Genomic DNA, 26,215 nt, shown 5'->3' on the forward strand with positions numbered 1-26,215 from the left:
GAAACGGAAAAACAACCTGCGCCTACCGGAGACTTAGAAGGGCGGATGAACCCTTTCTCCAGGTTTTCTTTTACGTACAATTCCATGGCCTGTGTTTCAGGAAGGGATGATGAATATAAACCCCCTTTGGGCAATTTAGAACCGGGTACCAATTCAATTGCGCAGTTGTATTCCCGGTGTGGTGGAAGTGTATCAGCTTTCTTCTTGCAAAAGACATCATTGAAGTCCTGGTAGGGTACCGGCAAGAATTCTGGACTAGGCTGTATAACTCTAAGAGGCAGGGTCAAGCAGGACGCAGAGCACCCGGGACTCCAACGGACAATCTCCCCTGTTTTCCAATCAATAAGGGGGTTATGACTGCGAAGCCAGGGATACCCCAATATCAAAGAAGCAGAGGGACAAGAGATAAGATAGAAGGAGAGCTCCTCCGTATGGAGGACTCCTACAGTCAACCGAACCATTGGAGTCCTGGCGAGAATCCTTCCCCCAGGCAAGGGGTTACCATCCAAACCACATGTGGTGATGCTTGATCCTAACCTGATATGTGGAATATCAAGTGTCTGAGCCAAATGTATATCCAGAAAATTACCAGCCGCACCACTGTCAAGGAAAGCTTTCAGGTCCATGGATCTTTCATGGAAAGTTAGACGTCCAGGGACTAATAAAGAATTGTCTGAAGAGGTAATCTGAAGACCCAAGCGCACCTCTTCACCTGCACTTAGGCTTTGGAGTTTCCCGGCTTGCTGGGACATGAACGAACTAAGTGGCCTGGTTGACCACAGTACATACACAAGCCTAGTGAGCGTCTTCTGGAGCGTTCTTCCGGAGGCAAACGATAAGCGCCCAACTGCATGGGTTCAGAGGAATCGGGCAAAGTGTTATCAAATTTAGCGAATACGTCCATAGGAGCAGAGGACTCCCGTTCAGCCTTCCTCTCTCTGATCCGACGATCAATTTTTATAACGAGTTGCATCAAATTCTCCAACGTGTCGGATATCGGATACTGAACCAAAGAGTCCTTTATCTGCTCAGTAAGTCCTAAGCGAAATTGACTTCGCAATGCTGGATCGTTCCAGGCGCTATCAGTGGACCATCGTCGAAATTCCACACAATACTCTTCCGCTGAGCGACGTCCTTGCCTCAGTGTACGGAGATGAGACTCAGCTGAGGCTACCCTATCCGGGTCATCATACAATAGCCCCAGAGCTTGGAAAAAGGCATCCACAGACTGTAAGGCTGGACTTGTGGAAGGCAAGGAGAAGGCCCAAGACTGAGGGTCGCCCTGGAGTAATGAGATGATGATCCCTACCTTCTGTTGTTCGGAACCAGAGGAACGTGGTTTCAGACGAAACTACAACTTGCAGCTCTCTTTGAAATTACGGAAGGCTGGCCTGCTTCCAGAGAATCGGTCAGGCAAATTCATCTTAGGCTCCGGTGTGTCACCAGCGGGAACTTGCTGGAGCTGCCGGTCTCTGGAAGCCCCTTCTTGGACTGCCAGGCGCTGGGATAAACTCTGCACCACTTGGGAAACCGCCTGTATCTGGTTGGCCAGAATCTGGGCTGGGGACAGATTCGACTCCTCTCCGTCCATGGCCGTATGATACCAATCTTCCTGGCCAGTTACAATGTTAGGAACTCCCAAGTCAGTACAGTGAAACTCGGGAACTACTCTGAAGACCAGGTGTTCGCTGGAGCCCCTAGTGGTGGGGACAGACTGGGCTGCGGGCCGACCGAGGGTCGAGTAACTTATACTGACTTAAAGGAGTTCCCAGAAGTGGAGTGATTGGTGGACTGTAGTATAAGAGGAATCCTAGGTCAAAAGGTCACAGGCACAGATGCAAAATCCAAGGGCAAGCGAAGGGTCAAACTCACAGGCAGAGAAGCAAAATCCGATTTACAGGCAAAAGGTCAAGGTCAGAAGAGAAGGGTCACAGGTCCAATAACATGCAGGGGTCAAAACACGGGTAGTCAAATCCAAGGTAGCAGGAACCAAAATGGATAGCACAAGCAGGCAGCAGGACTGAGGACAGAACGCTATAACCGGCAATGAGGCAGCAGACCTCATTGCCTTAAATACCAATACAGACCAATCAGTAGTTGGATACACTGCTGTAGGCTAATTACTCATACAGAGCAGGGCCAATCAGGGCTTGTCCCTGGAATACACAGATGCAGGCTAATGCCTGTAATATCAGCCCACTAGTTAAATCAGCCCACAGCTTGCCTGTCATGCGCATGCGCTCGCCTACCGCCGAGACACAGCGCTATTGTAGAAGCGTCCGGCCGTTGCCTTGGTGACGGCCAGGCAGGAAGAGGAAATGACGTCCCGGTCGTCATGGTGACGGCCGGGATCCCAGAGCGCACGGGAAGCGAGCCGCGGCGGCTGTGAGTACCGCCGCGGCTTGTGACAGGTATAGTATACTATTTAGGCCCTGTACAGTCAGTGGATGACCAGAAAGTCTGAAGAATTAGGGGTGCAGGTATAGATTCTCATTTTGAGATCAGTCTCAGACACACAATCGTCTGTGAACGTGCTCTGGGTACAAGTATGCGCTGCAGAGTGGTGGGCAGCTGAAGACTTCCAGGGGTTGTGCCAGCCATTGGCAAAGTTGTCCTGTGGACTTCTCATGTTTATAGGTCTCCAGGCAAGACAGCAGGTCTGCTGATGTTAATATCAATGTTGTTGCAATAAGAATTTGTAGGGTGATGTAGCCCGTACCAGCGCGGTTGCTTAGCCATGCCTCCACCGGAAGTTAGGCGCCGACGGCATAGCCAGGACCAGATACCGAGGCTTAGGGACCGGAAGTAGGCCTTACTCCAGCGTGGCACTGCAAGACTATCCGGATGAATCACCAGAGATGGGAGCAGATGTTCCGGCCAGCGGGACAGGTCCACAGTCAGGTAGGCAGACTGGAGCAGGCTGCGAGGTGTGCAAGCGCGGTTGGAGCTCATATGTAGCGGGACACACCACAGAATTGCGCAGCTGGTCCCTGGGATTGCCGGCAATGGGGTCAATGCAGTCTCCCAGAGTGGATGGAGATAGATTGGGTCAGGAAAATAGGTGGAAGCCCGTAGGAATTGGCTAGTTTTGAGCTCGGTATCCGGAGCTCACAAATAACACGGCCAGTCAGTATGGAGTCCAAACTATAACCCCGCAAATACCTTTTTTAATCAATTTTGAAAAAGGTCCAGAAAAGAGATTGCTAGCATTTTCTAATACTGGTGTATTGGTGTGTCACAGTTACTTAGTCAAACAATTGGTTTAGAAAAAGATATCTGCCAGGTATTTTGGCATTTGACAAAATGCCTGCATTCAATATTGGTGATTAATGAGATGGATGATGAAGTCTCCCACCTGCAGATTTATGTGGGTGATGAGCATGGGACAGAGAGCACAGCACTGACAGAGTGGAACAGTATGGCACAGACCACTATCTCTTGTAACAATAATAAGGTATGCAGCAAGGTTATTATTTATTAACTCATTACTTGTAATTTCTTTTTTTCTATTTCTAATATAATGAACATTTTCAATAAACAATCTTACTTCGGTTTATTTCCAAACAGTGAAGTTGCACTCAAACAGCAAACCCCAAAATCAAATTTGCAATTTGAAGTGGAAGGTTTCACATTGAGCAGCTGGGGCAGTTAAACATAAATTGTGCGAGCCCACAAATCACGATACTACCAAACAACTTTTAGACCCTTGAACTAGCCAAATGTCACTGAATTTTGAACCAGATGAATAATTCAAGGAGTAGTTCCTGGTGAAGACCGGTGGCACGTCATGCCTCTGCTTGTTGTTGTGCGTGTAGAGCTAGAAGATCCTTGCAAGTTGACATATATTACAATCCCTTATTCTCCCCTTTGAGGAATTAGAGGATGTTCATCAGTATCTGATTAAGATTAGAGATAGGATTAATAGAGATACTAAACTCCTATCCTCTAAAAAACAGAAGAAAATCCAGAGGGATAGGAACATCACCTCTCTAGGAGGAACATCCTCATCACAACTTAAGGATATTGCTAGAGCTTATGATCTATCCAAAAATGGTATTTTTTAATATAGTCCGAGGGCGACCACTAGTAAGAACTATACTATTAATAACCATAGAACAGGATATTATCAGAAAAGAAGGCAAATTGCCACTAAAAATCATGCAGACATTAAGGGGGATTCGAATTGGCAGGTTGTTAATAGAAAAAGAACGATCAATAAAAACTACAGAAATTCCCCGGCGCTAAATGCAAAGTAATGAAGACCAATCTATAAATGGGTAAAATTGTATTGATGATAACCCACAACATGTGCAACAAAACACAAGTATGCACAAAACAAAAAAGAAAAGTCTGCAGACAAAAAAACAATAACATTAAAAAAAAATATGTAAAAAGTGTCAAACACAATCAATAAACATAATTATGCATAAACTAAAAATTAAAATTGGCTAATGAGTTTGTCCTAAGCACAAAAGAATCTGTGCATTCCAATGTCCTCCAACAAAGGTAGCAAGTGGTATATTGCACTACACTTCACCCAAATTCGGGTATCGATAGAGAGAGAGAAATCTGTCAGTACAAATCAGGCTTACTGCCGAAGTAGTGCACTATCCATGTGCAGCGCATGAAAAGACAATAAATGTAAGCAAGTGTCCATAAACTCCGGTAATCAACTATATTCGTTGGTTATTCACTACACAGGTCCCGGGAAGACGTCAGCCGGCTGCGCTCCCAGTCATCAGTCGGTCTTCTTCTATTATCTTTTCCAGGTTCCTGGGCGCATGTGCATATCCCAACAGGTCCTTAAAGCTGGGTATCACAAACTTGATAACCTAAATATCACTCGGCCAAAGTTAATAAGCGTATACCAGCCTTCTTATCAACGCATTTCACCCGCGCTCAGGCGGGCTTCCTCAGGATAAATGAATGGTATTGACAAAACATGCAGTAATATATAAATAAAAAACGGTAGGACCTAGGATCCAAACTGCCAATGGGAAATGACACATCAGTCCCTGCCCCATTGGAGCTTACAGTCTAAATTCCCTAACACACACACACACACACACACAGAAACAAACAGACAGACTAGGGTCAATTTTGATAGGAGCCAATTAACTCCTACTAGTAAGTTTTTGGAGTGTGGGAGGAAACCGGAGCACCCGGAGGAACGCCACGCAAATACGGGAAGAACATACAAACTCCACACAGATAAGGCTATGGTCAGGAATTGAACTCATGACCCCAGCGCTGTGAGGCAGAAGTGCTAACCACTTGACCACCGTGCTGCCCATACTTCGGCAGTAATCCTGATTTGTACTGACAGATTTCTTTCTCTCTCTATCGGAACCCTAATTTGGGTGAAGTGTAGTGCAATATACCACTTGCTACCTTTGTTTTGAGGAGATTGGAATGCACAGATTTTTTTGTGCTTAGGACCAACTCATTGGCCAATTTTAATTTTTAGTTTATGCATAATTATGTTTATTGATTGTTTTTTTAATTTTATTGTTTTTTTGTCTGCAGACTTCTTTTTTGTTTTGTGTTAAATACATTTTACAATTGAATGCTTGTGTTTTGTTGCACATGTTGTGGGTTATTATCAATACAATATTACTCATTTATAGATCGGTCTTCATTACTTTGCATTTAGTGCCGGGGAATTTCTGTTATTTATATTGTGGTTATTCGGAGAGGATTAGGGATCGCCTCCCCATTTCCTCATTTGGCAGCTTATTTATGTCCTTTGGTGAGCGCTGGTATATTCCTTAATTCTTTGGACCAATAAAACTGCCCATCTAGAAATAAATTCAAATTAGAGGATACCAGTAAAATGTATTATTCTCCTCCGTTATTTAACAGATACTAACAATTGAGGAATTGGGTAGATTCTTCCCCTTTTCAAAATCAGAGGAATTACAGGAGAAAAAAACGTACTTAAAAAGTTGGATGGGATACAGGAAGAATGAGAGATTGTAGATAAGAAACTTGGGACTAAAGTCCCCCCAAAAAATAGGGGTAAACGGGGAGGAAATATAAGAATTAAAAATATTAGAATACAAAGCGAAATGAAAAAGGAGAAATAAGTTAGAGGGGTTATTGTTAGAGACCAAGTTAGATAATTGAGTCTTTAGTGTGAAAAATACCATCTCAACGCTCCAAGGAAAGAATATTATTAACTTGAGCTCTAGACCTCTTAAGGATGAAGAAATATCCTTACTGTCTAAGGGATTAAAATTTTGCCCCACATCAAGCCTGGATCCTTTCGATGTTTATTTAGATATTCAAAAATATATTCGACAATTGACATTAAAACATTTTTGTGCCATGAAGGCGGTGGAGAATCCCAATAGAACCGTGGATACGGTGGAAAACACTATAAACTTTAGAAAGAAATCAACCTCTTTCCCTGTTCATGTTAAAGGTTCTTTCATAAATACATTTAACAAATTAGTGACAGATGATGCTATGAAATTAATTAAAAAGAAGAGAAAAAGGAATATTGGTTCTGTTTATAATCTTACGTCCAAAGAAAGATTAGCATTGGGACTTCTTCAAAAAGATCCCAATTTGATTATTAAACCAGCGGATAAAGGGGGTCTGTGGTATTGATGGACAAAGATAAGTATTGTAAAGAAATTGAGAGACAATTAGGGGACATATTTGCATAATGACCCCACTTTAAAAATTAAACAACATTTTGATATATTTATTAATACATTTGAAAGGACGGGAGATTTGGTTAGAGATGATTTGAGTTTTTTGAAGATTAAAGGTCCCACTACTCCATTCATTTATATACTTCCTAAGGTTCATAAAAGCTTGCTTGACTCCCCTTGGCAGACCGATTATTTTGGGTGTAAATAGTATTTCATCCAATTTATCGACCATTTTCTTCAACTTTTAGTTGGAAAAAAATGTCTTATTTGAAAGACAAGGATGATGTCCTTACTAAACTTGAGGCACTTGAATGGGAGTAGAATATGTATTTAGTAACAGCAGATATAACATCGTTGTACACGATTATTTCACATGAGAAAGGGCTGAAAGCAGTCAAGTTCTTTTTGGACAGAACCAATATGGAAACCAATTTTAAAGATTTCTTGTTGGAAAGTATTCAATTTATACTTCTTAACAAAAACTTTTACTACAAGGGAGAATACTACATCCAGAAAAGAGGGACAGCGATGGCCACAAGATTTGCCCCCAGTTATGCCAATTTATTCATGGCTTATTGGGAACATCAGTATATTGAGGATAGACTGGGGGTGAATCTGGTGTCCTGGAAACGCTATATAGACGATGTCCTGTTTGTATGGAGAGGAGACAAATTCTCCTTGGATATTTTTTGTATTAGTCTGAACATCAATCAGTGGAACATGAAATATATTTTTGATGTTAGTAGAACTTCAGTACACTTTTGGATTTAGAAATTTCCATTAGAGATATGTCTATTCAAACCAAGTGTTACCGGAAACCTACTGATACCAACTCGTATATCCTACGTAATAGTCAACATCATGAGAACTGGCTTAGGGGCATTCCTTTTAGCCAGTTTCTCCGATTGAAAAGGAAATGTTCAGAGGATATTAACTTCGAAACACAGATGATACATATGTATGAAGATTTCAAAGAGAAAGGGTATGAAAAATCTATTTTGGATTCAGCTAAGGAATGAGTGAGGAAGGTGGATAGACGTGATGTGTTACATATGAAAAATAAGCTGGAGAAGGAGAATTGCCCACAATTGGCCTTTATTACATAATTCAACAATTCGTCCAAACAACTGGAAAAGATAGTGAGGAAATATTGGTATGTGTTGGCTAAAGATCCACATTTATCTAGGATTCTGCCTATTAAACCATATTTTACAGATAGGCGGGCAGCTAATCTAAAGGATAAGTTGGTGAAAGGTCCAATTACAGACGCCACGTCTTGGGGTAGAATTTTATTCAAGGGATTTTTCAGATGTGGTACCTGTATAGCCTGCCAGAATATACTTAATGAGAACAGTAAAATAAGTGAATTTGTGGCACATAACCAAACGGTCACGAGCTGCGGCGGTACGCATCCTGGCGTGATCTAGTAGCCGGGCGCATGCATTGGTTACAATGCACTGTTATTTTTCTTTCAGCTTATCTTTGTGGCATAGAGTAGGAGAGTGTAGGGACATCCTCCAACACCAGGGGGAGCTCTCCTATGATTTAAATTGGTTCATTTTTATATTTATACATGTTCCTGGTTTATGTTATTATATATGCCAGTTTTAAGCTAGTAAATTAATTAGCAGCCTCCTGAGGCTGATTGTCAGCCCTGTCCTCCTCTTTTCTGATTGGCCCATCAAAGTATTTAAGGCAGGGAGGGCTTAGCCTCACTGCCGGTTATAGCGTTCAGTTCCCTGTCTGCTAACCTGTTCCTGTGCTGTTTGGTGTATACCTTCTGGATTGAACTTCTGTGTATGACCCCTGCCTGTACCTTGGACCTTGCCTGTGACCCTGATTCATTGACTGTACCTTGGACCCCGCTGTATTGCCTGTGACCCTGACCATTGGCATGTTACCTGATTATTCTGCTTGGTAGTGACCTCTGACCGCTGCTTTCGTCTGACCATCCGCTGCCATCTGGCCTGCCACTACGGTTTTGTATTACAAACTTATGCTACAAAGCTCTATGGGAAAGGAGGCTTCTAAAGGTGAAGACCTCCACCAACTAGTTCTGTGAGTTTGTGAACAGACCGTCAGCATAACACAAACATTTAAAATCAATCGCTTTATTACATGTAACACTACTAATGTTATATATTTACTTGAATGCCAGTGTGGCTTATTTTATGTGGGTAAGACCTCCCGTCCGTTAAAAAAACATTGAACACCTCCGTAATATAAAAATAGGTTATAAATTACATTCAGTTTCTCAACATTGCAAAATATGCCATAATTGTTCAGTGACTGGTATCAAAAATGTTTTGGGTGTAGATATTTATTTGAGTATATTGTGTTATATGTGTTCATATGCATATCTGTTGTATCTGAAGTATTGACTTGTTCATTCTTTATAATATTTACAGATGGGATATTTTTGAAGTATCATTATATATAAATGTGATATTGTTACATTAAAATATAGCCCCGATTCGATCTGGAGGCGTGGGTCTAATGCATGTGCATTATTGAGCCATGATGATGAAACTTGGCTGCGTTGCAATGTAGAAAGGGAACGTTTGCCTGTTTTGATGCTTTCAGAGGATACATGTAAGATATGCATATATTCTTTGTTTATTATCGTTATTACTACTATTCAAGTTTTGTGAAAATTGGATTTTTACATTTATTCTTTAATATATAAGTTATTATTCATAATTTTGATCGTATAGTACTTACTTTCTATGTAAAACCAATTTTTTTGGAGTGTATTGTTTTGTATGTGCACAAGTATATATTTGTTGAATCCGTAGTAATAAACCATCAATATAACTTCCCTAGACGAGATATCTTTGAAGTATCTTTATATGTAAACACGATTGTACTATATTAAAATATGGCTCCGATTTTATCTTAAGCGGTGGGTTTGACGCATGCGCACTATTGATTTATGATGATTAGGCTTGGCTGCGTATCCATGGTAACATGGAACACATGCCTCTTTGAAACGTTTGACACATTGAGAGGATACACAAAATATATGCACTTGTTTCTGTTATTATTGTTGTTATTATTATTTAAGTTTATGAGAATTAGAGGTTATTAGTCAGATCTTTTTACTGTTTATACGATGTAGACAATACGAAAGTTCCTTATGGTCATGTCACATGATTAGGAAGTAGAGGTATATATAAAACCTCAATAAATACTAACTTATCACCTTGAAAAAGACTTATTTATAGTCGAAATGCGTCGATGCTTGGTTGACTAGAGGATTGGCTGCTTATTCCGGAATTGAACATCTCTGCAGAAACTTCACATGGTGATGATCTCCGGAACTAAAATCTAACCTTTCCATGCGAGTTTGTCTTTGCTTTCTAGTACGAGCAACCATATTTCCTGTCTTTTATTGTGACTTCTTTTTTTAAATATTGTGTGTATATTAAATTTTGAGTATTCTAAGCACACCACTAGATTTTTTTATAATTCTTGTTCCATGACAATCCCGATATCTATGAAATTGATCCATATATATTGCAGGAAGTGAGACTGTTGGGACCTCCTCCACAAGTACCCGCTACGGGAATTTTGGAAGATTTTAAACTGTAAGTGTATTTCTTTGGGGAAGGATGGGATGGTTGAAGAAGAATATATTCTCCTCCTACCCACACTTTCACATGTCATGATTGACAACGCGGGAGTCCTATTAACAGAGTTTTGTTGCAATCGTGTTATGTAATTTATTAGAGGACAACACAGTGAAATGAAGATATGTACGTTATGCTTTAGATATATTTGTATAGCATCAGTACATGATTCACAACCTATATTTGCCTCAGTTTGTATGGGATTCATTTGAGATTGATTTCCTTTTGCCTTTTCTGTTGGTCATCTGAGGCACCAGTAGCGCTGAAAATATTCCCATTATCCATTCATCACTACATTCTATTTGTCAACTAGTGTACAGTTGTCTCTTTTGGAAGCTTTCAGCTGCAATTGTTTATGATGCACTGAATGTAGATCAATACCTTTTCTGTATATATTATACCATCCATAGCAGCAAGCCAAAGATAGACAATTCAGCAGCAAGTAAAAAAAGACAGATAAGCAGCATAATTATTTCACAATATACTCATCTTGTGCTGGTACTGATGGAATAGAGCTCATGATGTGTATGTGTATGTCATAAAATACCCAATAGGCAAGCCGGTGCTCCTATGGAACCTTTATCTAGGGCTGCTAATATATTTAGATACACACACACACTTATACACGTAAACATTTCAAAACGTTCTTCTTCATATTTATATGTGTTGTGAGATCTCAGTGCCAATCTAAATGTTTATTGAATGGGAAATTATGTCTGTAGGGTTATTTTAGAATAGACTAGCATTCACACCCAGGTGTGAATTTCCTACCATTAGGAAATACAACACCTTCTAAGTGACCTCTCAAAGGACCTACTTAAAAAAACATGTATGTTATTGAAAACTGTTCAGTCTTTGGAAGTATCAATTGAATTGAACTGATCCACTCCTACCAGTCCCTAGCATGCAGACTATATGATTTTATATAAGTGTTCTTTCTTCTATAATTTTATTCCCTTTCATTTCTGTTACTGAATTTATTTCATGTCTTGTAAGGTTTTTTTTTTTACTATATCCAATTCACTACCTTTTTATTTTAAACAAAATGTAATAAGCGTTGTCCTTGTTACTATAGCAAATCCATAAGCTTTTTAAAGAGAAAACTTGTGCTTGAAAACTTTGTACTTTTGCTTGATGTGTTAACCCTTTGATTGTGCTAGTGTGTACTGAGTTTAGGGTATAGCTGTAATAAAATAGATGGTGGCGGCGATTAGGTGTGTATGGATATGAAACTTATTTTGGATTGTATTTCAGCTAGATCTGTAACCCGTGTGATAGGTGAGGGCAACATCCAAGACATGGGCGCAGTGATTATCCACTACCACCTCTATGTGACACCCAAATATATACCTCTCCTCTTTTATCCTGTGTGTCCAACTGCCTTTTCCCTCGTTTCCACTGGGTGTCCCAATGCAAATCTTAGCTCACCATCTTCCCTCCTCCCAGTGTCACAACCCCTAGTCCCCCATGCTTGGTGCCTTGCTGTCATCCTCAACTCAGTGATTCCTATACCATCACTGTCATATTGCCTCCTCCTTAAAAACATTGCCAGAATGTCTTTTCTCACTCAGGAAATTACCAAAACCATTCTCTGTCTCCTGGATTTTTGCAGCCTTCTATCTAACCTTCCCCTTGTTTATCTAGTTCTACTCCAGTGCATTCTTATGGTCACGTCATTACTGATCTTCCTCTCTCACAACTTCAACCTCTGTACCAGTCTGCAAATCGCTACACAGGCATATAAGCTCCAGAAACTGATTCACGCTACTCACACTCACCTTCAAGGCTCTCACAAACAACTTCCCCTCATACATCTCTAACCATGTCACAAGATACTCTCCCTAATGCCATTTGGGATATGTCTCTGAACTTCACCTAGCCTCTGATTACCACATCTCCTCCAAAAATCTTCTGTGCTGCTCCTCTCTTATTTAACTTTCCTACTCCACCTAACCAGACTGTCTCACATCTTAAGATTTTTCAAGCGCTCTATCAAAAACCACATTTTATCTAAAGTCTATCACTCCTGTTACTACTCCCTCTGTGCACTACTATTCTGTCCCTATAAATCCTATTGTCTCAGTACTACCCTATTCCTCTAGATTGTAAGCTCTCTATCAGATGTCTGCAAATTCTTCATCAACCTCTTATGTCATTGTTCTATTTTTATGTATGATTTGTTTTTGTATGATTTAATACAGAATGCATTTTAAAGTAGCTATATTTGGATGTTCATTGAGCCGCTGGATAGCACTATTCCATGACCCAGCTCATATCCCTAGTGGATTCTTGGAGGTTGCCTTTTTTGAGCCATATTATCGCTATATATTTGGTGCCACGATTGTGTTAGCTGCTATTCCACTATTTACATGGATTGCCGTCTTCACCTACATATTTACCACGGAGGTCCCGGAGTTCGTCTGGGTATGAGGTGCGTGCGCATACAGACCACAATACGGGACTGAGTATCGGACCAGGTCTGTATTGCGCTTACTGCTTAAGCAGCTTAGCGACTTTGATTTCCATTCAGGAGTGGCGGTTTTCTCATTGTGGCATTTATGGCATATTCTCCTCCATACTACATGTGTAAGAAGCATTGAAGTGGGGTTCACCATCATCGCGGTGACGTACACTTTCCACCACCAGTGTGGCCACACTTATTTTGAAGCTCCACTTCATGACCTTGTACGGGGTCATTGGACACTAGTATCTTTACGATGTGGGACATTTAGCTGGTTCTCTTCAGAAGTGATCGATTTGATGGTTCATCAGCCTTATTGATGGTCAACACAGTCGGTTGATCTGATTTTTTATATGTCTAGTTGTTATCCACTGGCCAGTGTTGCATATTTTATGGTTCATTTTTAATAAAGTGTTTATATATATTTATCACCCACGGATGGTTGTATATTGATTGTGTGTATCAGTCATCAGCGCTGTTTTCTGTTGTAAAGTAGCTATATGGCAGCAAAAATGGTTAGGGCCAAGAATAAATTTTGGCAGGATCGATATCCTTTCAGTATCTATGTGCTCATGTTACAATAAAAAATAGTAAAGAATCAGAACTCACTGTATCTAGGGCATCCTGTATAAAACTCATCGCCAATGGATCGCTTTCATTTGTTCCTGGCATCTCCAGAATTTCTGTTCCACCATACAGCAGCCTGCTGGGCACATAAACTACAATACGTTTTAGTGCAGCTACTTTTTGTCTTGTGATGGTACTTGTGTCTTCTCCGACTAATGACATATATTCATTCAGGAGCTTCTGTATAATATAAATATATAGATAACAATATAGATTTTATTAGTGTGAATACTGTGCATTTTAGTAACTTGGTATACTGTTGCAAACAGATATTTGGACAGAAGTAAATCAGCTAAAACCTAGTCTTTATTAGAGATGAGTGATGTTGCATCAAAATTTAGCAAAAATCATGTTTCGCAGTGAAGCAGGTTGTTTTGCAGTAGTGCGAAGTTCCTTTGATACAACCTTTGAGCTCCGGTTTTGCTTTGCCATTACATAGATTGCAATTCTGCACTCTATAGTTATGCATTGTGCTGAATTTGTAGTCTATAAATACAGCTCAGACTACTACAGTCAATTAATTCTGCTGTGTAGTGTGGTTGATGTAGGACTAAGAATATATAAGGCCAACATTCACAAGCAAAATGTTCACAATTTTGCAGTCAAATGCAGAGCAAAGTGAATATTTGCAGAACAGCTCAAATCTCACCTTGCACACACGATAACTTGCAAATGTGAAGCAATCACGTCCATGTCCCTTTACACAATTCTTTAGTGTAATGTGGAAATGATGGCAGTGGAGGTCATTTATGAAGTGCAAAGTGCCCGGAGTGAAAAAGTAACTTTGGGACGGCCATTTGCCTCAATTTCTGCAAGTGCACCTAAATTTATGGAGCAAGATGGTGGTGTTTTCGGAGGAGAAGAAATTGACAAAGAAAGAAGGGAAGAGATGGGCAGAATGAAGGTGTGCCAAGTATTGCGGTGCAGTGGAGAAACAAGTTTTCCTTTTGATGCGATAAATTATTGATATTATAAAAGGACATGAAAAGAGCACATTTTTAGGGGCATTCCTTGCTGGCCATTTCTACTATGCAAAAAAACTTTTTGCAGTAGCTTCTAAGGGGTATATTTACTAAACTGCGGGTTAGAAAAAGTGGAGATGTTGCTTATAGCAACCAGATTCAAGTTATTATTTATTTAGTACATTCTACAAAATGACAGCTAGAATTTGATTTATTGCTATAGGCAACATCTCCACTCTTTTTTTAAACCGGCAGTTTAGTAAATATAAGTTTCATTCAATACTTTGACTGATACGGTTTTCTAAATATAATTTTTTTTTTTAAACCACCATATTTTTATTGATTATACTGTTTAGCATTATTCAGTTATTTTATGATATTTTTTGGTGTGCATTCTGATGTGACCTTATATTGCACATTTGCTTTGTGCGAATACTGCAGTCTGTTCTGTTTATTTAAGGCAAGTAATACTCAGGTTCAAATCGAAATGGATTGGCCGGAACTACACTCAAGTTCCATGCATTTTTTTTTTAAATGGAGCAAATGTGCTACCCAATATGAAAAAACTAGGTTTGGGTTGAAGAACATGGGTCCTCCTGCACGATAAAGACCCAAAACATACATCTAAGAGCACAAAAGGATTGAAAAGGAAAAAATAGACTATTTTAAATAGGCCAGCAATGAGTCCTAGGGCTAGATTTACTGAACTGCGGGTTTGAAAAAGTGGAGATGTTGCCTATAGCAACCAATCAGATTCTAGCTGTCATCTTGTAGAATGTACTAAATACATGAGAGCTAGAATCTGATTAGTTGCTATAGGCAACATCTCCACTTTTTCAAACCCGCAGTTTAGTAAATCTAGCCCCTGATGTCAATCCATTTAAAAATCTTTGGAGAGAGCTGAAATCTGCCATTGGGAAAATGAATCCTGCAAACATTCAAGAGTGTCAACAAATTGCAAACCAAGAGTGGGAGAAACTACCAGCAGACAGGGGCAAGCAGCTTATAGATGGCTACAAGAAACATTTGGAGGCAGTCATTGTTGTCAAAGGATGTGCAACCAAATATTAAGGAGGGCCTTTAATACTGTCCAGGTTACATTTTAGATTTCATCTTTGACATTTCTACATGTAACTTGAAAAGGAAAGTTTATTGGGTTCATAACTTTGGACATTTTATTAAAGTATTCTGATGTTAGGAAGTTGGTACATTTCCATTTATTTCTGAAGATATTGTAAAAGTTATACAAAAAGTTCAAGGATACCAATAAGGTTGACAAGAACTGTAAATACATCCAATTCCCTTGACGTTGAGGAAATGGTACATTTTATTCAACACATGCAGATACAAGGGAAATTCAGATGTTCATTTAGGTGTATTTTCCTTGACAAACATCCAATAATTAAGATGTTTAAAAATATCAAACGTCAAAACAAAAGTGAAACGATCTACCTGAAGGGCCAGCCGATCTTCTGCTTGATTGACTCCATTCCCAACATAAAGCTCAGTTTTTCCTGCAAACGTCATCACCTGTTCACAGAGTCTAATGTGTCCAGGAGAGGTGATCGACTTTAGAATACTGTGTAGTGTCTCCTACATATAAAATAGCACTGTTAAGTATTGTATTCAGTCTACATCACTAAATAAAATTATTGTTTAAAAAACATTCTTGGCATCTATAATATGCTCACTCTTAAACTATCAATCTATCAGTATCAAGTTACCGCAGAGGACACATCATCCCTTATTGGTTCCTGGTTGGAAAAGTATGGAAACCATTGTCACAAGAATTTGTATTGGCAGACACCAGACAGATTAAAAAACAGAAAATATGAGGCTACTATAATTAATAAACAGATATGATTTTGCACTGATGCAGGGATTATTCCGATTTCCAGTAGGACACGAAGAAGAAACTTTTTACCCCTTTTTAGAACAAATGATATATTGTTATATTATCTAGGATTTTTGCTTAATGCACATTAAAGTGATGTGAATAGTGCCAAAATATAGATAGAACATAGTGCATGGTGCTTTCTGGTTTGTGGGTGTGCTTTATCTCAGCTAATGAAATTTCGAAGAAAAACGAATTTCAAAGCAATGTTAAAGATATTGTCAAATACAACATATCTTATTAGTCTAATCTACCAACTAATATTTCATGCAAGTGCTGGAAATATTGTCATGCATTCTGGCGACTAGTGTAAAATGGAGAGTAGAGTCCATCATAAATGGTGCCTGGGTGATAGTGATTGTGAGATTTCTTCATCCTATTCCCTCTCACTCCCATTACACACAATAGGGATTTACCATCTGACCTTCATCTGTAGGCATTTGGGGCTTGGTCCTGAGCTGGGATATGGCGTGTGGACACCTTCTGGGTAGTTCTAACCATCTATCCAAATGTAAGAGCTTGCTCTATTAGAATCACTATGTGTCTCCACTCACCCACTCAGACACCTCATCTCTATTATTTCTAAATTACTTTTGGAAGACTTGTCTAGTTTCACACCATGATTCGTCAAGGTCTGGAACAGAGACTTACCTAGGCCTCTGACATATAGTGCATGGTCAAAAATGTTGCAAATAACTCACGCTCGCTTAGTGTCTCGGTTATAGAGACACAATTTAAAATGTTATCAAGAAGGTATAGAACACCCAGCATGCATACATCCAATGTTCCCGCCTCTTGCTGGAGGTGCAACTCTGCTCCTGGCACATTTATGGAGGAACTATAGTAAACTTACCGCCTAGTGGAAAACAGTGATGACCCTATCAATGGAAATCACAGATGCAGATGCCCTAACTGACCCCGGGTTCTGGCTACCGCTTTTCTAACATTCCGATAACTAACCACAAAAGGTCCCTCGTGAAACATTTAAATAATGCCACTGATGCACTCATCCCTTCACACTGGAAATCTCTTTACCCCCCACTGTCAGAGAATGGTTTATTTGAATAGACTTCTGTCTATGGATGACATAATCATAGCGTTGCTTGACAAACTTCAAGAATTCACGCTGTTGCTTGCCTGGCTATTGTGTATTTATCACGCACCGGGGAATCGGGCCATATACCCGATCCCGGGCTTACTTACCTGCCGTCTGCTCGGTCCGTGCTGGGCGCCGCCATGCATGCGCAGACACGATCTGTCAATTATTCTGTCCCTCTTCCTATTGGTTGGAGTTTTGGCTCCAAAGTTTAAAAGGCACCTCCTCCCTGTCCTTAGTGCCTGATCTTCATGTACCTTCCATGGGTTCCTGGCTCCAAGTCTACTTCTCGTCCAAAGAGCTGACTATCTACTGGCTGTACTGCTGTTCCACCATTCATGAGTCCTGCTGACTGCTGAATAGAATTCCTGCCGCCACTCTAGTGGTAAACAGTCGTCCGCAGAGCTGACACTCTACAGCGCCTCATCTTGTTCCTCCATAACCTGCTGACTATACCCTGCAACTCATCATCTCTATTTGAGAGTCCTGCTGACTACTGAATAGGATTCCTGCCGCCACTCTAGTGGTAAACAGTCATCCGCAGAACTGACACTCTACAGCACTTCTTCTCTGCTCCTGCATAACCTGCTGGCTACATCTTGTAAAACATCTCTGCTATTCGTGAGTAACCTGCTACTCTTGTGGCTTATCTCTCTCATATCTCAACTGGTCGCGACCTGCAAGGGGGTGCAGCTAAGTCCAAACCGCCTTGCGGCTGGTCCCTGGCGAATACCTCTCCCTTGTTAGACTCCGCGCCTTACTGGGAGTTGTATTAGGTCCAGGCTGGTTACCGTTCCTTACCACTCCTGTCGCAGAATTGTGACACGGAACCGTGACAGTATTGTATATTTGGAAACTTGATGTTTTGCTGTGATGTGATAAAGTACACAGTTTACTGTAACAGTACTAATAAAATGGTGTTAAACCTGCACCTGATATCGGTCTGAGTGATCTAAAGGACCCCGTATCCTCACAGCATTGTGTAATTTACAGAATAAGGAAATATTTCAATGTTTTTCACTATATATGAGTTTCCTTGTAATGGTTTGATGTTTTATTTTTGCAAAAAAAAAAAAAGAATAGATATATAAAGAAAGAAAATGGTGGCTGTAGTCTGCATTTGTGGACACGAAAAGCAGCACCTAGTTACAGATGGGAAACAATTAATCCAGCTTAAAAACCACTGCACTATGGATTTTAATAATGAAGACCTGACGACTTTATTCATCCTAACCCAAAACTATGTAATAGAAATAGAATACCTCATCATTGTCAGTCAAAGCGGAATATCTGGCCTTCAGTGATAGACGAGATCTCTCCTTCATTCTTTCATATACAATATCAGGTCTTGTTTCTTCTGATTCTGCAAAAATCATCACAATCAGTATACCATTTTTCATGATAATTTGTTTCTGAGTGGTTGGTTTTATTGTAGTCTACTTGTCTTACCTCTGCCGAGCAAGTAATGTGGAAGCTTCCAATAATGTTAAAAAATTAAAATAAACAGAACAACACAAATGACAGATATCCAAATAATTTACTGAACACATATTGGTAAACCAGTTAAAAATAATTATACTTTGTACCTCTTATCTGTAACTGGAGAAATACAGGAAGGAATAAAACTATTTATTAGGGGAGGTAGCAGAAAAAGGTAGCAGAAAAACAGGGTACATTAATAATATATATAAATATCTATATCTATCTATCTATATATATATATATATATATATATATATATATATATATATATATATATATAAAATAAGCACGGGATGCAAGTATATTCTGCTCTTAAGGATTATGACCTCCCTGAAGCTAAGGTACTTGGTACATCATGATCCCGGAGGAGGGGCCGGCCACCAAAAAATAGAGACCGGCCCAAAATAGGTTTTTGTGGTACGGCACGGGGGGCACATGCCCCCCTGCACCCCGGCCCAGCCAGCCCCTGCTGCCAGCTGCCTTCCTCCCCGCAAGCTGCCTGTCCTAAAATGGCAGATGAAAAAACGAGGGAGGAATATATATAAGAAAATATTGATCCAAAACTCAAGAGATCCGACATTTTTTGGTTCTATTCGGAACACCAGAACTCGGATCTGTCAGATTTCAGAGAATCCGAACCCTATATATATATATATATATATATATATATATATATATTAATAATAATAATATAATAAAGCACACCAACTTGTACTTATTTACTGGTGCTGTTTATTCTTTTTAACATTGCTGAATTATATCTATATATGTTAGAAATATAATATAAATAAAATAATACGTACAATAAGCACTCAAAGATGTGTACATAAAGATGAGTAGAGCTTCTCACTCGTATTCTCGCAGGTGTATCAGAGAACAATGTAAATAAATAAAAATGCAGAATAATAGTGCAGATCAATCAAGTTGAGTACTCAAATATACACTATGAGTCCCAAAAAATGTCCCAAGATTTAACTGAAAACCTCCAGATAACCAGCGGTGAAAGAAAGGAATGAATTATCCTCAATATAGTGTCTCACACCACCAACTCCCTTGTGTGCTATATGCTTACAGAGTATATTCTTTCTCCACAGCACTGTATAATGGATATACTTGATCCTCCCAGTAGAATCTCTATATATAGTTGACTCCCACAGGATATCTTAAAGAAAATGGGAGAAAAAGGGCTTCTCTAGTGTATTGGTTATCTGGAGGTCTTCAGTTCAATCTTGGGACATTCTTTAGGACTCTTGGGGGGAGGATTCAATTGACGGCGTGATTGCCGAAAATCGAGCGCTCTAAAAATTTTACCGTTAATACGGTAATTACTCGCTGAATTTCAGCTCGCAGCACCCTGAGCCGCGAGCTGAAATCCAGCGAATAAATTACCGTATTAACGGTTTTTACGCCCAGGATTACCGTATTAACGGTAATATTTTTAGAGCGCTAGATTTTCGGCGATCACACCGTCAATTGAATACACCCCATAGTGTATCTTTGAGTACTCAACTTGATTGATCTGCACTATTATTCTGCATTTTTATTTATTACATGGTTCTCTGATACACCTGCGAGAATATGAGTGAGAAGCTCTACTCATCTTTATGTACACATCTTTGAGCGCTTATTGTACATATTATTTTATTTGTTCATGTGTTTTTGGATTTTGTGGGATCCTGTGCATATGTACTTAGCAGATCGGAAGGAGCGCTATAGTTGAACTGTATTTTGTTTTATCAGAAATATAATATAATTTAATTTAATAACATCATTATAATTTACTGTAAATAAAACATAAAAGTGTGCTATACAGGGGCGTGGTCTGGCAGCTATCTCGGTCAGCCACGCTTTGCTGGAGCTCCGTGGAGCTCGCCTCTGTTTTGGGCTCCCTGCCATCTCCAGCCCTGCCAGCCTCTACCTTGGAGCATCTCCTTTCCCCACCGGCGCCCTCCGCTACGGCCCTGACATTTCCTGGGGCATCTGGAGGGCATCTGACCCACTCGGCGCTGTTTAGGCCTGTGCAGATCTGAAAAGCCGGAGCCTCAATTTTACCAGCGGCGGGACGCCATCTAGCGGCTAGCGTGGTCCCTCTCCTCAGACCTCCTATAAAAGTATTTGGGCCAGCACTGACTCTGGACCCTCTCCCCTTCGGAACTTTTTCCCTGGAAACTGCCTGTGAATGGAGGCTGGACTCGGGGGCAGACGGTGAGCTGATTACAGCCCTTGAAGGGGACCTGTTCTGCCTATGGTCATCTGCGGGGAGGAGGCTGTGGATTTCCACTCTGTCTAACCTGAGGGGTTGAGCTTCACTAAGAAATCTCTGGCTTACCTGTGTTCACCGACATCTCTCTGACGTGAGTGCTTCTTGTGATCGCCCAGCTTGAATACAGGACACACTTGTATCGATCTGATTATAGTCTGAATTTCTGAACTGTGATATTACACCCTTTTGATCACTGCTACAGCTATACAATTCATATAATATCTGATAGCATCCTGCTTACTGCTTTTATTTCAGATTTCTATGGAGCTAAGCACAGTCCTGATGTAATGTGACCCACAATATGGACTAAACTGTGACGTTCTGCATGGCCCATGGGCTAGGGTCCTAACCTGGAATGTCGTGATACTGTTTTCTCTTCTATCCTATACACAGAATCCTCCATATTGGTACATCCTGTCTAATCTATCTGTGGCACTCGCCCTGAGTAAACGATGCCAAAAGGGACCAGGAAGACGGGCGGCTCTGACCTCCCTCAGAGCCTTAAGAAATTTGCCTACACAGAAGCAAAGACTTTGACCGCTTCGTCTCCACGCCACGAGACTCACTCTGATTCCAAAGACTCGGATTCCACTCCGCTGACTCGTATAGAGGAGATCGGTGCAGGCAGTCCAAACTGAAGTCCAATAAGCGATAGGCTCCCTCACAGCTTAGTTGCATGCCATCGGGGATAGGATGGATCACCTAGAAACCAAAATGGATGAAGTCGTCACCTCCCATCGAGACACAGCGGCAGATGTTCACCGCCTCCAACAGGATATGGCCTGCATGCGGGAGCAGCACGAAGATCAGGAAAACAGGGCTTGGCGCAATAATTTGCGCATCAGAGGCATCCCTGAGGAAGTTGACCAATCCCTCCTTGGCCAATACCTGAAAAGACTCTTTGCGCATATAACTCCTGCTACTCCAGAAGACCAACTTCTCCTGGATAGAGCACATAGAGCTCTACGCCCTAGGTCTCAGGAACCTTCTCAGCCTGGGGATATCATCCTTAGATGTCATTATAACACTACTAAGGAGGCGATCTTGTGGTAATCTCGGAAATCTGATGCAATCTCCTTCGATAATGCTTCCCTGCACATCTACCAGGACATTGCCCCGATCACCCTCCTCAAGAGACGTGAGTTAAAACCAGTGACAGCGATTCTCAGCGATAACAACATCTGATACCGCTGGGGATTTCCGTTTCGCATCCTCGTCTGGCACCATAACAAGCTCCACTCGGCTCGGACAGTGGCGGACGCTGTTCGTCTTCTTGAGACTTTGGGACTTCCTGCCCCGTCCTCCCTCACTAACCCCCTGACACAAGGCTCAGATCCTGACTCCTTGGTCTCACCCTCCCTACCAAGAAAGCTTCCAACTACTGAGTGGACGAATGTGACAAGAACCGCCAAACCTCCGCCCACTGTTCCACCGCCCTGATACGTCCTTATTGTGTTTTGCTTACTAGAAATTATTTTGTTCACTGTCCCTTCTCTCTACACGACGGGCCGCTGTTTTTCGGCCCTTCTCATGTAGATAAGAAGGAGTGATGTACCACTAAAAATTGATTGTAGGTTTTATTTTGTTTCTTACTGATTCGGTGTTTTTGCTGTGTCATTTTTTGTTTCTCTGGGTTATTTTTATTTTTATTTTCTTTAACTGTTCTAGAATTTGGTCTTCTGCCCTATTCTTTGCTGCTTTATTGGATTGCGAGGCCAAAATAAGTTATTTCCTACCTCTCACGACATTCCCCTTTCACATACCTCTCCTTCTAGCTGACCTGACCCTGGCGTGGGGGTAGTGTGGCCGTCCACCTCTTCAAGTTGGGATCACAGGACCTTTACCCGTATTCCTGACCGTGTCCTTGTAATGGGGTTACTGCCCTTGCCCGGCCTTTCTGTGACCCCATTTTTCCTGGCCGGCATTGTGGCCCAGATGTGCTCCCACACACTGGTCCAGTCCACTTCCCTACCACCCTTTTTTCCTTGTCCCTCCCTTTCCTTTTTTCCTACCCTCAGGCACTTTTTGATTTTATTTGTACTTATTACTGCAATGCTAATGCCATGTATCTGGTTTGTTCTCTTCTAGCTCGTCTGACTCTCGCTGGAGGACCTGAGGCGGCCCATTCTTCTCCTAAGTGATGACTTTTAGGATTTTCTCCCTGAACGTCAAAGGTTTGAACAGCCTACAAAAATGCACAACACTCTACCTCACACTTAAACAACACACGGCCGATGTAGTTTTTATTCAGGAAACACACTTTACTCGTCACTCCCACCCAGAATTGAAGTCCAGACTATATCCCTTTACTTTCCATGCTTGCGATCCTAGACAGAAAAAGCGGGGCGTAGCAACTCTTTTTGCTTCTCATGTAACGTTTGAGATGTTGACATCCCACTCCGACCCGAATGGCCGTTTTTTAATCCTAGTGGGAAGACTCAACAATACCTTGTGTACTTTAGTTAATCTGTATGCCCTGAACCAAAACCAACGCTCATTTTTTGCTTCCTTAGACTCCCTGCTCTCTCAGGTCCGCCAGGGAGAAGTGATTATGGCCGGGGACTTTAATGCTGTAATAGATGACACTGTTGATAGATCTTCTATCGCGACTGCCCCCGCTGGCAGTTCGGAGTCTCGTAAATCCAAAGCCTTGGCGTCCCTCCTCTCTCATCATCTTCTCTTTGACTCCTGGAGAATTAGAGAACCCTCGTCCCGAGACTATACGTTCTATTCTTCGGTTCATGGATCTTATTTGCGAATAGACATGATCCTCTTCAGCCGCGATCTATCCCTAAAACTTCAGGCAGCTTGCATCCATCCAATGGTCTGGTCTGACCACTCCCCCATATCTGCTGATCTCGCTGATATAGTTTCCCGCCTTGCTACGTGGCGCCTCAACGACACCATCCTGCATGACTCGCAACTCACCCTTGATTTGCGGAATCTTTTAGATGAATATTTTCCCCTAAATTGCGTTCCAGACATGCCCCCCGCGACCTCCTTGGTTAGCCTATAAGGTGGTGATACGGGGTCATTTGATTAGCATGGCTTCACGCAGTAGGAAATTAACAATTCATAAGCGCACCTCATTATCTATCCATCTCCAGACTCCAGACTCTGGAGCGACAACATAAACTCTCCCCAGATGAAGCTACTTTGAACAAACTTCTAAAAGTACGTTCTGATTTGAATCTCCTCCTCTCGGGAATCCACAGCCGCGGCCCTGAAACGGCTGAAGCAAACGTTTTACGAGAAGGGAGACAAAGTACACAGGATCTTGGCCACCCGTTTGAGGGCTCAAACTTCCCAAAATAATGTTACGACCCTGAAATCGGCCTCGGGCTCTCCCATATACAGCCCTGATCAAATAGGACGAGAGTTTCAGAAGTTTTACTCTGCCTTATATAATTTAGATAGCTCAAATCCTGGAAGTACCCCTCCAGCTGAAATCATAAAAGCTTTTCTAAAACAAGCGAACCTCCCCACTCTCTCCGAGTCGGCCCAACAATTAAATGAAGAAATCTCGTCAGAGGAAATACTGGATGTTATTAAAGCACAAAAGGCCTCTAAGGCCCCGGGCCCAGATGGCTTCACCGCAGCCTATTATAATAAAAATTCCCGGACCCTGGTCCCCCACCTCCGCACCCTGTTCAATGCTGTCTTGCAAGGAGCTCCATTCCCTAAATCGATGTTGGAAGCACGTATAGTAGTTATACACAAGGAGGGGAAGGACCCTAGTGACTGTGCAAGCTACCGTCCTATCTTCCTCCTTAATGTAGATGTCAACATTTATGCAAAATTATTAGCCACTCGTTTGAATACAGTCCTTCCAGATCTGATCCATTATGATCAGGTGGGTTTTATCCCAGGTCGTCAAGCCAGAGATAATACCCGTCGAGCAATAGATATAATTCAAATAATTAATCAGAGACGTCTCCCAGCTCTGATGTTCTCTTTGGACACTGAGAAGGCATTCGATCGGATTTCGTGGGACTTCATGTTTCACGCTCTGAAGACGTATGGGTTCTCGTCTGAATTCCTGATGGGAGTATCTGCTCTTTACAACTCTCCCACCGCTAGGGTATTGGTTAATGGCTCGCTTTCAGATCTGCTCTCCCTTTCCAATGGGACGAGACAGCGATGCCCCCTATCTCCTTTAATTTTTGCATTGGTTATAGAGCCCTTGGCAGCAATGATTAGGCAGTCGGCTTTGATAATGGGTGTGGAGGTGGGACCCCAGGAATTCAAGATCTCTCTCTTTGTGGATGATATACTGCTTTCTCTCACGAACCCCCAAGACTCTTTACCCGCCCTATACAGGCTCATCGATGAATATGGTCTTCTCTCAGGCTATAAAATGAATTTTGCTAAATCAGAGGCCATGCTCCTGCACGCTCCCCCTCCTCTCCGTGCCACCCTACAGGCTAATTTTGCTTTGCGCTGGCAGGCGAACAAGATCAAGTATCTTGGGGTCTATATCACCTCTTCCTATGACCGATTGTATAGAGAGAATTTTCCTCCCCTTCTCATTAAAATCAAAAAAGACCTAGAAGTATGGAGGAGCTATATTATATTGTGGCTGGGGAGGATCATTGCTGTTAAGATGAATCTGATCCCCAAACTTCTTTACCTCTTCCAGACTTTACCGGTGAAGGTGCCGGATTCTGTGTTTCGGGACTTACATTCCTCTTTTCCTCAAATTTGTCTGGCATGGCAAGCCCCCAGAGAGTCTCAGTAGCAGTACTTAAACAGCCCAGGGCCCGGGGAGGAAGAGGCTTTCCAGATGTTAAACACTATCACTTGACGGCCCATCTCACCCAGGTTGCAGTTACTTATGTCCCTTACCGGACTGTAGCATGGATGGACTTGGAAACCCACTTTATGGGAGTCCCTTCCTTGTCATCCCTTTGGGGCCTCTCCAGACTGGACAGGCCACAGGGGGCCTCCTTACTCCAATCGCTCAAATTTTGTTTGTCTCTATGGGACTCCCGGCTCATGCACAAACTATCCTCCCCTATCTCCCCTCTGGAGCAACCTGCATTTCCCCCCAGGTGGCCAGCCACAGCAATTTAAACTCTGGAAACGTGCGGAGATACGTGTGGTCTCGGACCTGGTGGTTAATGGAACGTGGGCCTCTATCTC

The 26,215-nt window shown here is 41.6% G+C and overlaps 1 protein-coding gene across 1 annotated transcript in view; it reads right to left on the minus strand.

Annotated features, from left to right (window-relative positions):
- The window catches only part of LOC142136838 (uncharacterized), a 166,380-nt gene that overhangs the window by 61,308 nt on the left and 78,857 nt on the right, over positions 1-26,215 (minus strand). Inside the window, exons 9-11 of the mRNA XM_075194705.1 lie at positions 18,591-18,691; positions 15,791-15,931; positions 13,359-13,556 (exon numbers count right to left, since the gene is read on the minus strand). Coding sequence (XP_075050806.1) covers positions 13,359-13,556; positions 15,791-15,931; positions 18,591-18,691 — 440 coding nt within the window. The remainder of the gene's footprint in view (positions 1-13,358; positions 13,557-15,790; positions 15,932-18,590; positions 18,692-26,215) is intronic.

Source organism: Mixophyes fleayi, chromosome 1, assembly GCF_038048845.1.
Source record: "Mixophyes fleayi isolate aMixFle1 chromosome 1, aMixFle1.hap1, whole genome shotgun sequence".
Classification (NCBI taxonomy): domain Eukaryota; kingdom Metazoa; phylum Chordata; class Amphibia; order Anura; family Limnodynastidae; genus Mixophyes; species Mixophyes fleayi.